The 15,127-nt window shown below is 34.9% G+C and overlaps 1 protein-coding gene across 4 annotated transcripts; it reads right to left on the minus strand.

The window, feature by feature from the left end:
• Window positions 1-67: 67 nt before the first annotated feature.
• Window positions 68-10,086, minus strand: LOC7458609 (protein transport protein Sec24-like At3g07100). 4 transcript variants are annotated; one of them, XR_002984277.2, is made up of 14 exons: window positions 9,802-10,086; window positions 6,870-7,984; window positions 6,625-6,763; window positions 5,617-5,807; window positions 4,793-4,900; window positions 4,489-4,692; window positions 3,742-3,973; window positions 2,901-3,050; window positions 2,625-2,781; window positions 2,156-2,283; window positions 1,734-2,056; window positions 1,463-1,651; window positions 669-1,140; window positions 68-546 (listed from the first exon to the last, which is right to left on the minus strand). XR_002984277.2 is itself a non-coding variant. In XM_024610368.2 (14 exons), the coding sequence occupies exons 2-13, from the start codon at window positions 7,926-7,928 to the stop codon at window positions 907-909; spliced, it is 3,114 nt and encodes a 1,037-aa protein (XP_024466136.2). In that variant the 5' UTR covers window positions 7,929-7,984; window positions 9,802-10,086; the 3' UTR covers window positions 68-546; window positions 874-906. The 4 variants fall into 4 exon arrangements, 3 of the variants coding, with proteins under 3 accessions (XP_024466136.2, XP_024466135.2, XP_024466134.2); XM_024610368.2 differs by having other exon boundaries at window positions 874-1,140; XM_024610367.2 differs by adding an exon at window positions 8,708-8,819 and having other exon boundaries at window positions 68-1,140.
• Window positions 10,087-15,127: the final 5,041 nt, after the last annotated feature.

Consider the following 15,127-nt stretch of genomic DNA (forward strand, 5'->3'; position numbering starts at 1 on the left):
ACCAGCCTCTTTCAGAAAGTGTAAATTGCATTTGTTAAATATATCAATAAAAAGACAATCATCAGACTAACAGTAAAAAGCATTGCCTTCCAATAACGAAAACATAACATTATTCCAAAGCTTCAGAGATGATGCTACAGCAGTTCGTTAAGCAAACATAAAACATCTCTCTCTGAATAAATAAATGCCTAATGGACATTCAAAAATTTTGTGCATAAAAGACTCGGGATACAACACAAATATAACAATTACTGATGATAATTACTGTCATCAAGTACAAAAAAAAAAATATTGATACTGTTTTGCTTTTCAACATGAAAACTGCAGCGCCAAAATAATCACTGAAGTAAATCTCCCTTAATTATCGAATCTTGTTAAGGACCAACCAAATGGTAGCTTCAAAGTCCATCTGGGCGATCAGTCCAAACTCAACCATCCACAATATCGACGGGAAGCCATGGTCAAGTGCTGATTATTTATGCTTTTTTTAACAAAACATGTTTCACTCTACAGGTGCGGGACAGGCAAGCCATCAAAAAAAGAAGCCTGCATAATGAAAGATGTCGAGTTTTTGCAGGAATGACAGCCGTCAAATTTAGAAAACCCATGAACACAAGAAATTCAAGATCTCAAAAAACAAAAGGGGGGGGGGGGGGGTGAAACATTACATATTCCACTAAGCAGAACGATCACTCTGGAAAAAAGTATCTGAAGCACCACACAACTGCATAATTCAAAAAGCCTTTTCTTTTGCCATATTGAACATGAGCACACATACGCAGCCACTATTCTCATGTATGTCCTAAATGAGAACTGCTGTGTATGCGGGGGTGGGTAAATTATGTTCAAATAATTTCAAAGAATTGACCTTACGATGAAACAGCACAAAGCAACACTGGCTTCAATTTATGCATTTTGCTGGACTTGCCGATGTATTTGCACCATCCAGTCACTATAACCACTGGCACCCCCAATCTGGTCCTCCACAAGATTTGTGAGAAGAAGGTAACCTTCTCTGGGCTGTTCACCTTGTCTTACAAGATTGCAAAGCTGATAATATGAAGGATCACTATCTCTTAATTTCTTAAGTAGCCCCATTAGCTTTCTTGACATCTCAGTATCATGCTTACCGAGAGCAACCTGGTTAGCACAGAGCATATAAGGACCAATTACAGTCTCAAAATGAAGCAGCTAGCAAATGAAAGGTCAACTATAGAACAGTTTAAAAATTAATCTACAAACTAAACAGCGGCTTATTGTCCACACGCTAAATTTGGCAGACATTTTTGGATCTGCGTACACACATTGAAGCTCAATTAAAACAAGGTCATGTTAAACCCTCAAACCAATGTTGAAGATCAACAGCATCCCTTTACACAAAATGGTAAATAATGCAAGCTCGGAATGATTGTGAAAAAAGGGCATGACGTAACTTAAACTAAGATAGAGACAGTGCACACACCTTGGAAAACTCAACAGCAGCATCTTGTCCAAGTAAATTCATTGCTACATCAGGTGAAAACATTCTACCAAACCATACAACAAAGCGAAAACCGTCATCATATACATAAAGGCCTCTGGAGTCTAAGCTCTCGGAGGTCAATGGTAACCGTTTCATGATGTTTTTGAATTCGTCGGCTTGTGCAGATGGCTGCATAAATTAGATGGGAGATTGACCATTAGTGCAATGCAAAAATATCATTGATACTGCAGAATACATGAAGTACTTTTACCTTCAAAAGATATTCATCTACTCGTATCAAGCTAGGGTACAAAAGCTTCAACATTGTTTTTACAGGTAATGCCATCATAGTGAATCCTGCTGCACAGCGATCGTCAAGTTGAACATCAGCATACCCTCCTCGAAGAGCCGCTGATTTACAAAGTGCCAATCCATACAAAGGCAAAAACTTCAGAGGTTCTGGATATATCATCCTGCCTCCCAAGCGATGTTGCATGGCATAGAGATTTCGGTATTCTCTAAGAGCTTTCACAATCCTCAACTGTACAGAGCTTCGTGCATCTTCCAGCTTGTGGGACAATGATTTCTCGATTGCTGCAAATTAATTAACTTCGTTAGAAGAATCATAATGCCCCCTTTATCCCAATATCTAAAATCAGAGTTATCAATGAAATATGTCCAGTTCAAACTCACCTAGCCTGGCAAACAAAGACACAATAGCACCAGTATCAGCCTGGCGATACATCTCCCCCAAATCTGTAACTACAGGCACTGCTGCTGTGTGTACTCTGATACGCCTCTCTCCACAAGAAGCAGTGTATCTTTAGACAGTTAAGAGAACTTCCATAAACCTGTTCTTTCATACTCAATAACCTTAATGTACCATATTTGACTACGAGGAAAAGTATATCCAATATCTCTTTTCTCAATATTTTGACCACCTTGGATGAATCAGCAAACAGCAGAGAGAGAGAGAGAGAGAGAGAGAGGGAAGGAGGGGGAAAGAGAGAATTGACTCTTGGGTGATAAAACAAGTGGTCAAATTAGGAAATGACCTATGTATAACAAAATATCCTATTGGAGTTCATAGTTATAAAAAACAGAAGTGCACTACAAGTGTAGATGCAAAATTAGCTTTATATAATTCTGCTCAAAAGGATACAGCAAAACAACTTGGAAATATACTGTTTTACTTGTAAGTAATGTCTCTTCAAGTGATAACTGTGCCCCATATGCTTTGTCACAGTCAACAGCTGGAAGTGCTAATAAATCAGTGGACCTTAGCATGAAGTTTCCATGGTAAGATGTAAACCGGATACCTGCAAGCATAGAGCAATAGAAGATGGTGGGGGAATCAACTTCCTATACATATTCGTATTGCTTGTACGTGTCTGCTCTAAAATATAGAAGGTTGTAGAAGAAACGTGAAAGGACAAACCTTTTCCACATCTTATGCGCATGACAGCTTCCCAAGCAGTTTCTCTTGTAAGATCTCTAGCCAACTCATGTCTCAACTTCTCTCCATGAGTGGCTGATTGGAAACTTGGATAGTAATATATCTGCCCTCCGGAGTATTTTGCTAGAGCTCCTGTAAAAAAGATGAAATTAATTTATAACAATTGTTAATATTTAGTCAACATTGTAAAACTGTTGAAAGCATCATTTAAGAACAAATGACCAGGATTACAAATCTGAAGATTCACTTTAAAATTAATTAAAAAATGTTTCATTACATAAGCACTAGACACTCACAGCATAGCTAAGCACAGGCGTAAGGCATATCAAATAAAAGGAAAAAATGAGACCCTCTGTATAACAAGTGTCAACCTAACTAAACAACCCATAGATGCACCACACTGACTCTTCAGCTAAATAGCATAGAAACCAGAAGGTATGGAATTAGAGAACTGTGCTAACACCAACAGTGCAGAATGCCATAAATGAATTCATCAATCTCTGTTCGCCAGAAGAGCTAAAGCTCAAATTCATTAGGCAAAAATTCTAAAACTGCATCTCATACTCGAATATAACTCCAGAGAAGATTGTGTGTGATGATTTTTTTTTTTTTAAAAAAAAAATCAGTTCTCTTGCTATAAATAAAAAAAAACCAACAGTAAACATTTTTAAAAAGAAATTGATTGATTAGGAAAATCTAGGAGATGCAAAAGAAGTTTTGTTGGCCCCATCAAAGTAAATCATATAAACAAGCAAGATTTATTTTCTTTTCATTTCATTTTTTTCTTTGGCTGATAACAAGCAATGTAAGATAAATATTGTACCTAAGGAGGCTATATCAGTGTATTTATCACTGAAGGCATACACATTAACTCCTATCTGGTACTTGGTGCATTCGGCAGCCATGTTTTTATAGAATGGATCTTCTGGAATTCTTAAAGCATGCTCTTTATCAGTTCCATAAACACGAAGATCATCTCCACGCAACTTCAAACGGCCAACACCAAGAGATGGAATCGTGTTCTGAAATATCAGCAATTTCCCACCAAGCTGGCTCTGCAGAGAGACGGAGGTATTAATGAAAAATGAATGGATGACCAAAATACTTGAGTTGAGAAAGTAACAGCATGCAGCACTTACATTCCCAGCAACAGCAAACTAAGTGAGATCCTAATAAATATCTTATGAAGGTGACCAAAAGGAAGGTGAGCACAAATGTCTACTCAAAAACTAGTTTAAGAATATAGGCTGACACATATTAGAGTTTTAATCAAAGTTGGTTTCTAAAATGAAAATATTTTCATCCCTGCAAAAAACCACCACATTATCTCTCCATTAATTGAACAGGAAAGAAACAAATAATATCATAAGGCCCAAAGATCATAACTGCTGTCAAGTTCGGTCAGCTCAAATCATTGGTGAACCCCATTACCCTCATCATCAACTTGTTTTCTGCCGCTTTTTCAAGCAATTTCTTGCTCAATAGGAACTCGAACAGCGTGTTTGAATATTAAGCACCAAACCAACATATATATAAATTAAGTTATGAACCATGAGAATGAATAACACACCATAACCATGAAAGTTGCTTTTACAGCAGGGCCAAGAGCAGACTCCACATTCACATTGTCCTGAAACATGGAGGGTAAGCTATCAAGAAAAGCTTCCACCACAGATCTTGACTCGGACAAGTTAACAAGGAGATCATCAGGCAAGGGAACAAATATGTCATCAAGATCTGAGACCACCATCATCTGAGGCTGTGTTAATGATGACTGCACCAAAAAATCTCACAGACATCAGCTAATTGTTAGTGGAAAGAAGAATAAAAAATCTCAATAGCATAAGCTTTAATCTGATCACACAGCAGCTAACCTTCATGTTGTAAAAATGTATTGTGCTGTCAAAGGTGATGAACCCAACCTGCGTTCTGGGGTAGCCTGGTAACTCATCCAAACAGGACTTAATAGTTTGGGCCACAACCTGCATAGGGACATTAAGGTGAATGTACGTTTTAAATTAAAGCCAAGCAAGTATACACACAAACACAGCCCAATGGTAGCCCTAGTTCTCAGGTCAGGCCTCCCTCAAAATTACCCCAAAAAAGAAAGGGTGAAAAGCCAAATATATATTTTGAATACATCAATTAGAAGAATCAATAGAAAATGGCCAATACTTATCAATCAGTCATGCTATGAAATCACTGCTTTTTAAATAGGATTCTTGCAAACCTTACTTTCACTTTTTTATACTCTCATCATTTCTCTGACAAAAACCATATCTAAATCATTCCCCATTATCATGGGCCACATATGTAAAACATTCCCCACAATTCTGACCCAAGACTTTATGAGTCATGTCTAAGAGAGCATGCATTAAACCACTTGAAGTGGCCATACTACACAAATTCTAGAATCCACAAAGAGGATGTAGCAGTGATCTGGAGGCTGACCGATAAATGGACTGCATAAGACTCCTCATATGCATGCATGTCATAAATGAGACAGAACAGCATCCAAATTTATTGTTTGAATTTAAGAATCTGCTGGTACAGACACAAATTTAGTCCTCTGAGGCAAGAAGCCATGGGGCATTATCTGAGAGAACTGACTTCAATAACAACACTTCTAACTTCAAGTTTTAAAATGTCAATCAGAAAGAAATATAGATGTATTAGGGCATTAGCTGCAAGAGCTTACCTCAATCATACCACTTCTAACTGCAGATACTGAAACGTCAATGAGAAAGAAAAATAATGGTGGCATTGGAGGCCGCACCATATACTCAGTCGGAGCAACAAACTCCACACTACCCTTTGTAAGCTCAGGTCTCTGGTCCAAATCAATTCTCCTGCCAGTGGCATCTAGCTGAGCAAAATAGTTTCCAGGAACTGAATATGAGAGTTAAACCATGTCAGCAACTCCATTAGCAAAAATAAATAAATGAAGAAGCTAGAAAGAAAACATGTGCAGCCATATATCAAAATTGAAAAGAAAGTGTCTCATGATCAGAAAGGGGGGAATAAATTTTAAAAAATTCACAAAAAGGAAGAAAAAAACAGTTGTGAAATAGCCATTAGCCAGTGCATTTTTTTCATTTTCTGCAATTACAGCCAGTCTCCAAAGGCCAAGAAAAGAAACATCAAGGAGAGAGTGGCTAAGTCATAGTTAAGAGTTCCAAATACAGAAGAATTGATGCATTATGCACGCTGGCTAGAACAGTTTTTCAATTCCCAGTCTTAGAATTCATGGCATTTTACTTGCATATATTGAAGACATACTACTCCCAGTAAAGGACCACCTAAACAACATTAAAAAACAAGCAGTTGGGTGAGGTAAGCCCAACAATAAGCTGGAAAGCTAAAAACCCCAGGATACAAGATCAGCAATGATTATACCAAATGAACCAAAAAAAAACATAGTTTTCCTTTCACATTACAAATAAGCAGCTGAGTTGTACGAATTTTGAAACTGGTCATTCAAACAGCACGTGTAGAATTCATTGCCCACAATTTATTGTCATATTCCTTGCAAAGGTGTTCTAGAAGACTAAAATCTTAAAGCATATAGATAGTATCCACATTTAGCCATCGGCAAAATCTAACAAGATACACGTAGACTCAGATTGCGAACAGATTCTCTCTATGGGGCCCCTAACACTACCATAAATATCATATCAGTTTCCTTTAGAACGCACTTGAGATTTACCTTCATTAAGCAGAGCACAGATGTTGCAACACCACTTTCTTCCAGAATCTGTAAATGTCACATGGGGATTTACATATGTGCGACATCTTCTACAACGAATAATGCCAGTTGAGACAAAATTAATTACTGGTACCTCCTCCTGAATAAAGGAACAACAACGAACAAGTCAGATTAAAGGATATCAGACAAGCAGTAAACAAAGCATGTCCAGATTGTCAGTTGAATTCAATTTCACAGACACTAACCCCATCAGGAGCTTCTGCAAGCGGGCAAATAACTGCTCCAAGAGGAAAATGCCACCTTGAAAGCAAAGATTGTGAACTTGGTACAGCAGAAGTGGTAAGCCGAAGATATCTAGGATTGCAATTCATGGAGTATGCATCTCCCAATGAATTTGGCTCCATATCACCATCCAATGGCCTCGGTAATGCTTTTGGATCAAGCCCTGAATCAATTGATCCAGGAACAGATCCAACAGAGAGTGAGCTGAAGTCTTCTGCCAACCCTTGGATGCCACCTATAGGAGGTGCAGAGCCTGGATGTTGGATTTGATCCCTGGAATGCAATCCAAAGGGGGTGCCTACTGGTGGAGGTTGAGCAAAACCTCCTTGCTGAGGAAGAAAGGGGGGAGGTGGTGTTGGTGTGGATGCTGCATAACTTCCCTGTTGAGCTTGAAAGGGCGTCATTGGAGAAGCTTGTGAAATTGCATTTGCCTGCTTTACATATCCTGGCAAGGATGGCTGCAAAGTGGCCCTAGAAGCGGAATAAGATGAGTCCATACGTGGGAAAGATGGCTGAAAATTCATCCTGGATGCAAAAGACGATGAATCCGATGACAATTGAGGAACATTCAAACTTGATGGAGGAGATCCCATTGGCACTACAGGTACTTGTGGCTGTGGATGAAAGGAAGCTGGAGATGGTAATTGACCTGCAGGAGGCTGAAATGGTGGTTGACCGATCGGTGGAGCTTGATGAACAGAGGGAAATTGCGGTGTTGGATAGCGCTGGAAGGGGGGTCCGCTGGTGGGTGGGACATATGCTGTTGGTGAAGAAGCCACGGAAGGATCATTAAACCTAGCTGGGGGGTTGTTAGGCCTGAACCCAGAAGCTTGTGATCCAGCCACAGGCCCAGATGACATAGAAAGCATGGTGTTTTGGGGAGGTTGAGCAGGGGGTCTAAAGCCCAAGGCCTCTGATCCCACCACCGGGCCAGATGCTGAAAATGGTGTAACTGTAGGAGGAGCAGCAGCAAATGGTGAACCAGTCACAGGATTTGGACGGCCAGGATTTTCAGTCCCCATGATTTTCAACAAAATAACTTTATCTGCCCAGGATGATTATGTTTCCATAGCCAAACCTGCCAAAACAAGTAGTTGAAGGTTGTGATAATCAAACAGAATCACAAAAGGCAGCACAGCTAAAATAGAAGTACATCGCACTTTAGAAATGTTGAAGAACAAGCAATGCAGTTGATGAAATTGAGATGCATCAATCAAAGTCAGACAAAACCGGAAGACCAAACATCTATGTCATGCAGCACAAGAGGCCATGCAAAGAGTTATTTGAAATACTGTAACCACTGCATATGGGAAAAACTGCAAATGACAAATTTTAGACTAATAATTTTGCAAAGAATTGATTGATCCAATTATCAAATTTATAGAGATGGATGTGAGATTTGCCTTATTTTATAAACTATAGAGAGAATTAATTAGACTTCCTTATTTGCGTTTGAGTAATTCAGATAGTTGAAAGTATGATGCTTTCTCCAATGAGCGATTCCTTAAGTCTATTGACATGAAGCTAGCAATGCTTAATGTTCATTGATTCATAGTTTACAAGTTTAGATCTGCATTTCAAATCCTGAATCCCTGAACCCCTTGATCCTACAACCCTAAACCTAAAATAGATCATCTAAAGACTTTCCCTACGCTGTCCAGCATCAAAAAGGGCACAGCAATCCTGCATAATATGAAAGAAACACACTGCCATTAACACAGCCAAACTGAAGCATGATGAAGAAGCCAAAAACAATTATCCTACGGCATAAGAATTACTTCGACAAGCACAAAGTTTTTACTTTTTTACTGACTGTCAAATTCCACTCCACCCAAATACTCCAAATGCCACTTCTCAATATGATATTATGGTCCGTGACATCCGCAACTGAATAAATGCATAGTCAATGAATCCTGCACCACAATTAGGGATAACGACCACTCTCAGGAAATATTAAAAGAAAAAACTATCCACATGTCCCAGAAATCAAACAATGTAGCAAGAAATGACTCACTTTAATGTATTAGATTCAAACAGCTTTTAAAGTATGAGCTCTTTATTTTCCTAGTCCCCCGCCAACCAAGTTTATGTTAAAAATCATAATTGTGCATTCTTGTTGCTTCCATCTCTTTACTGCAATTGTTTTACCTCTTCTCTCTTTTACTAGATAAATGAAAAATGTTTGGGTTATAAAGAGTTAATACTAACATAACATGTTCTTGCCTTTTCCTAATGATTTCTTAGTAACCTGGCATACTTCAACATGCATCACGAGATGGGATACTCAATAGTGACTAGTTAAATCAAGATATCCAGAGGTAAGATAGTAAAAAAATCTCTTTCTAACAAGGATCACGTTTCCATTAGCTACACCTTCAAGTTGGACCAGATTCTTGCAATGGAAGTCATAAATCTTGTAACTCGTGATTATGCATCAAACCTACGATCTCAAAAGCCACATTCCCATCGCCCACTTGGTTAATAATTAAAAAATAAATAAACACAAGGATAAGTTCTAGCAGATGACCACTCACGCCCTAATATTTGCTCAAGCTTCGTAATTCAGACCTCAATTACATAAAAACAAAAGATAATTAGCGAGCCCAACTACTTTAAGATACCGATAAACATATGCAATAGAAAGTTCTGCAAGAATTACATATCTTTCCTCGATTAAAAAAACAGCACAGTTTACAAATCAGAGCAAGAATTGCACGTTTCTATTTGCAATTCAATTCAAGATCACAACAATACACACTTGAAACAACAAAAACAAACTAATAAATTGCTATTAACGGTCAATTACTTCACATCTTTCAAAAGACCCAATAGCAACCACCTTTTCCAGTTCCACTAGAAATTTCAAAATTAAGTGACGGCAATAGAGATCCTTACCGAAAAATTCAAGCTTTTGATCGCAATGGAGGGCAGTTATCTCGATCAAGCAGGATTCAAGCACCAAATCCGCGATGCTGGAGAGAGAGAGAGATAGCTTGGATCGAGAGATTGTGAGAAGGAACTCAGGATAGATCCAATAAAAAAAGGGAGAGGCGAGGGAAGAGAAGCGCAGAGAAGACAAGAAGGAATTTCGAATTAAGAGAGAGAGAGGAATAAAAACACAACTCATGCGAGAGCGTGCATTAGCGATGGGAGACTGATTTGGATTTCCGAACCCGAATCGGGTTTCCAAATTTTTCCCCCGAAAAACAAAGTTTTTTAGCAAACCTGCAATTTAGTCCCTCACCTATCTACTAATACTTAAATCGATTCTAAAACTAGAATTTCTTTCAGTTTATTTCTCAAAGTATCAACAATCCTCGATTGAGTCACCCCATACGTATTCGTTGACGGCTTAATTGTGCCAAAACCGCGATATATTATTTAATAAATTTGTAAATAGACCCGATTGAGGTTAGCCCAGGGTTTGTTTTTGCTTTATGAAATCTGTGCGTGCTGTTTATTCAGCCAGCATAGTGCTCATAAATACATTTTTTAACTAACAGGGAAAAAAAAAAAAAAGGGAGGATCGGGATTTCATTAATGTGAGAGAATTAGCCTCACGAATCACTATTTACACCTTAAACAAGTTGTGAGAAGTAAAATGCCCACAACCTAGTCTAATGAAAACATAAAAAAAAGGACAGTTATAAGAATATTTGAGAATGTAATAACTATTATTTTTTAAAGTATTTTTATTTAAAAATATATTAAAATAACATTTTTAATTTTAAAAATTATTTTTAATATTAACACATTAAAATAATTTAAAAATATAAAAAAATTAAAATTTTATAGAGCACGGTTTACATTAAGCTCCTAAACAGTACTTGCATCAGGTCAGCCTACGTCATGGGATTGGGTTCGGCCTTCATTGCTACGAATTTCACTGCCTCTTGTTACAGTTTTTTTGAGCGAATCAGGCCTGCGAAATTTGGGCTGTGGACTGCACTCGAAGAAGCATGTACTCGAGCCTTCGAAAGACAAATACTGCCCACCGAGATGCCAACGAGTACCAGCCCAAAACAGGCTCTATCAAAGAAAAGTCCAATTCACACTCGACAATAAACAAGAAAGTCTTGAGCATATCTATGCCAGCTAATCTCACTTCACATCACTTATTATTTTAAAAATCATGTTCACCTGCTCAGTACTTTTATCTATTTTCATCTTTTATTGTTTGAATCTGTGCTGAATATTGATTTTTAAAATATTTTTTATTTAAAAATATATTAAAATAATATTTATTTATTTATTTTTGACATTAATACATTAAAAAAAAAAAAATACCAAGAAAAATAATGTAGAGCTAAAACAAATTGAAAAGTATGGTCTCCCTCGGCAAAGAACTTTAGAGATAAAATTCTTGTTCTGGCATAATAAATAAAATTTTTAAAATAATATATCTTGAAAATCGTTTTGAAAAGTAGCACCACTTAGAAAGTTATAGGTGTCGTCTGCCACTTTTTTAGACATGATATTAACAAAATGAGTTCAACTACACCTTTTATCGTTTTCAATGGTATCCATGGATAAATTAAAATGATTCCCCCGGGGATAAGGATGCCGTTATCATTATTTAATTCCAAGATAAAAAATTCCTGGTAGCTAATTAATTTAGTATTTTTTTAAAAAAAATTAATTTAAAAAATATATATTTTTATTATTTTTTTAATATTTTGATATTAAAAATAAATTTTTTAAAAAAATAAAAAAATTATTTTAATATATTTTTTTTAAAAAAATCTCAAATCATTATTAAAACAAGTGAGGTCTCTTCTTGAGTGACGTGAAGTTCCCGTAACTTTTGACTGTAAAAAAAGGCAAGTTTCTTGTAGTGAAGAACAGCCAATCGTGGGTCCAAGAATCTGACCCGCGCTTGCAGCTATGCTCATGACAGAACCGCCGTCGACGTCAGTAATCATCCACGAGGATATGGTCGGCTACGACCAATCTTACGTACGCTTTTCTGCCGTGACATGATTGGACTGGGCTCCGGAGTTATTTATAAAGAATATGAAAATGAAAAGCTTTGTCTTCTCAATTTATTTATTTGATTAGAAATACTTTAAAGTTATCACATTTTCATATATTATTTTGATATTTTTACAAAAAAAAATATTAAAAAAAAATTATTACTGCACTTCAAAACTTCCTTCAGATCAGTTTGATAATACATATTATTAAGTATATATTTATTTTTACTGTTGTGTTTATTTATTTATCAGATGAACTACTAAAATCAAAAAACACAAAGTAAAAATATAAATTTATTACTTTTTTTTTTTTGCTATGAATTGTTGTACATCTCATCAAGTGCAAAAGCAGAACCATAAACAATAAAACCTTGATCGGAGAAAGCTCATGTGTTCAGCTTTTAGAGGGGCCGGTATCTCATACTATGCGTCGTTTGCTTTTTCTTTTTTTCAGAAAACAAATTATTTTGGTTGAGAATAAAATGTGCACAGGTGTCTATCTGTCCTGGTGATTTGGAAGGGAGACTAAAAACTTTCTAAACTTTGTGTGCCGAATCTTGCTTTCTTCACGGTTGCTTCATTTTTTTTTTTTTTAAATATTTTTAATTTCCTTTTGTTTCGTGTTTTTTTAAAACCTCAGTCCTATTTGTTGTTGTTCTTTATTATTTTTTTACTCATTTTATTATTATATAATAAAATAAAAAATAATTTAAAAACAAAGCTATTAAACTTAGTTTAATCCGCAATTTGGGTAATGAGTTTGACAATTTAATTTGTGAAGCTAATTTAATTTAATATATTGTCATCTCAATATTAAAAAAAACATGTCATTTTAATTTTTTTAAAAGCATTAATTTTCTTATTGGTTTTTATAATATATTTTGAATTGGTTTTTATATGATTGATTTATAATGATTTGTTTTTTATAAAATTATTACAATCCCGTGACCTGAGCTATGAATTTAACATATTAAATCGGATCGATGTAATATATTGTTCTCTCGAAACATTTTTATAATGAATATATCATATTTGTATTTTGTTTTTTCAAAACTAGACCATGTTTTTATAGGATATTCATTTATCTTTGTATTCACGTGTTTGAATTATTATTTTTGTCATCTAGCTTTTTATTTTTATCATTTAATTTAATATCTTGGTTTTGAATTTTTTGTGTCTTGGAAAAATAATCAATTCCGCAACGCAACAGCTTGAGTAACATTATATTATATATTATATTTATATATATACTAAAAGGAAGCAGTGTTTCCGTGTATAAATGGTATAATTATAAATATTGCTAATTTTATATTACAGTGATCCAACGGTGATAAAAATGTAATTTTCAAATTTTTTATAATATAGAAAAGAAATTCTTCTTATTTTTTTTATTTATACTTGAATTTTTTTATGATTTTACGCTTCCTATTTACCAACTTTTTTTTTTCCTATCTTCATTTTTGTAATATTTTCCTAATTTTTTTTTCTTTACACTCTTTTTTATGAAAAAAATGTTTTTCTATTTTTTACCCTTTAAATATCTATCACTCTACACTTTACCTATTTGTACTGTTATTTATGTTCTTATATTTATTCCCTCGTAACTTTTTTTTAATTCCTTTTATTTATGTTTTTTAACAAAAAAACTATTATACAAAGACCAATAAAATAATATTTCAATGTAGCAATTGCAATATTGTTTAATTTTTATGTTATTTTAAAAATCAGCTTGAGATTTTACATATTTTATAAACGCATTTGATATTTATTATATTCTATCACCTTTAAGTATTAATTTTTTAATTTACAATTATATTTTTTAATTAATATCAAAAAATATTTAAATAATACTTGTATATTAATTATTTCACATTATAAAAAAAAAATATTTGACATATAATAAGATAAGTTAAATAAACACGTTATCACGTGATCCTGACACTTGCGACATGGCTTGCTTGTGGAAAGCCAGTATAGTAATAAGACGTTTATTTTATTGCTGGTCAATGCAAACTCTAGCTGATTTTCGAGATCTGGGGAAAACTTTTTATTGTTAATATCTTCACGCATTTCTCTATCTTAGCTGATCTCAGTAATTTATAGTTTTGAAATCTGCCAGGCTTGGCAAGTTATCTGGATCCGGTTGATCTGAAACTAGAATTAAGATCGAATTAAAAAAAGAAATAAAAGAAGAAAAAACTTGGTTGACTCGGCAAAACCCGGTAAAAAACCTGGTTGCAACCCGTTGATATTTATTTTTTTACTAAAACAATATCATTTTATTTTCTTAAAAAATAATTTTCACCCGAACGATCAAGTCAAAATCCGATAACTCGGTCAAAACCTAAAACTCTAATCTTGAATCATGCCGGCTACCATACCTGTCTGAAAACTATGCAGTAATTGTTGTAATGTTACTTGCTTCCCCTATTCTATTCACTTAATGTTTCCCGTTGCCCGAGATAATTTTCTAGCTTTTGGGTTTTTAGCACATTTTTTATTTTTATTATATATATTTTTAAAATATTTTTAGTTTAAAAAATATTAAATTAATAAATTTTAATATGCTATCAAAGATAACAAAAAAAAAACTAAAAAAATTATTCTAAACAGATCCCAAACACCCTTCATTCGCGCACAAGAAGTGATTCCATGCCACGTTAGAGAGCGCTATTGCCGGGTTCTCCACGACAACCACACTGCATCAACTGTTTTTGTAGACGAACATTGCATCAACTTTTTTTCTCTCTCTCTCTCTCCACTACAATTATTTTAAAATCAAATCTTCGAATTCGAAGAAGACAAGAGATCTCGGCAGTCCCTTGGAAAGTCACCTGGGCATGGAGATAGCCAGTTCTTGTCGACCGAGAGTGGAGTGATTTGGAATTTTAAAGAGAACGTATATCTTTTTGTAATTGATTTTCAAGACAATGTTATTCACCCTGTCGAATCTACAACATATTAGTATTTGATTCCAAGCAATTAGATTACGAGGTCACTCGGAAACCCTGTGAATTTTATCCAATGCATCCCGAGTGTATGATACAATTTTTTAGATGTAATTATTTTCAGTTTGATTTTTACTTATAAAAATAACAAAATCAATTTAAAAAAACAGAAATCAAACCAAAACCAGTTAAAATTGATTTTTCAGTTTCAGATTTATAGAACTAAAATCAAACTGAATCGAACCAGTTAGTTTTTTAAATATTTTAATCAGTTTAATTGATTTTTTTTATAATTTTCTC

This window comes from Populus trichocarpa, chromosome 10 (genome assembly GCF_000002775.5).
Source record: "Populus trichocarpa isolate Nisqually-1 chromosome 10, P.trichocarpa_v4.1, whole genome shotgun sequence".
Taxonomy (NCBI): Eukaryota; Viridiplantae; Streptophyta; class Magnoliopsida; order Malpighiales; family Salicaceae; genus Populus; species Populus trichocarpa.

Coding starts and splice junctions, on each gene's coding strand:
- LOC7458609 (XM_024610368.2), bottom strand. CDS start 7,928: ATGGGGACTGAAAATCCTGGCCGTCCAAATCCTGTGACTGGTTCACCA. Junction 4,693..4,792: donor TACATTTTTACAACATGAAG/GTTAGCTGCTGT, acceptor TTTTTGGTGCAG/TCATCATTAACACAGCCTCA. Junction 2,782..2,900: donor GCGCATAAGATGTGGAAAAG/GTTTGTCCTTTC, acceptor CTATGCTTGCAG/GTATCCGGTTTACATCTTAC.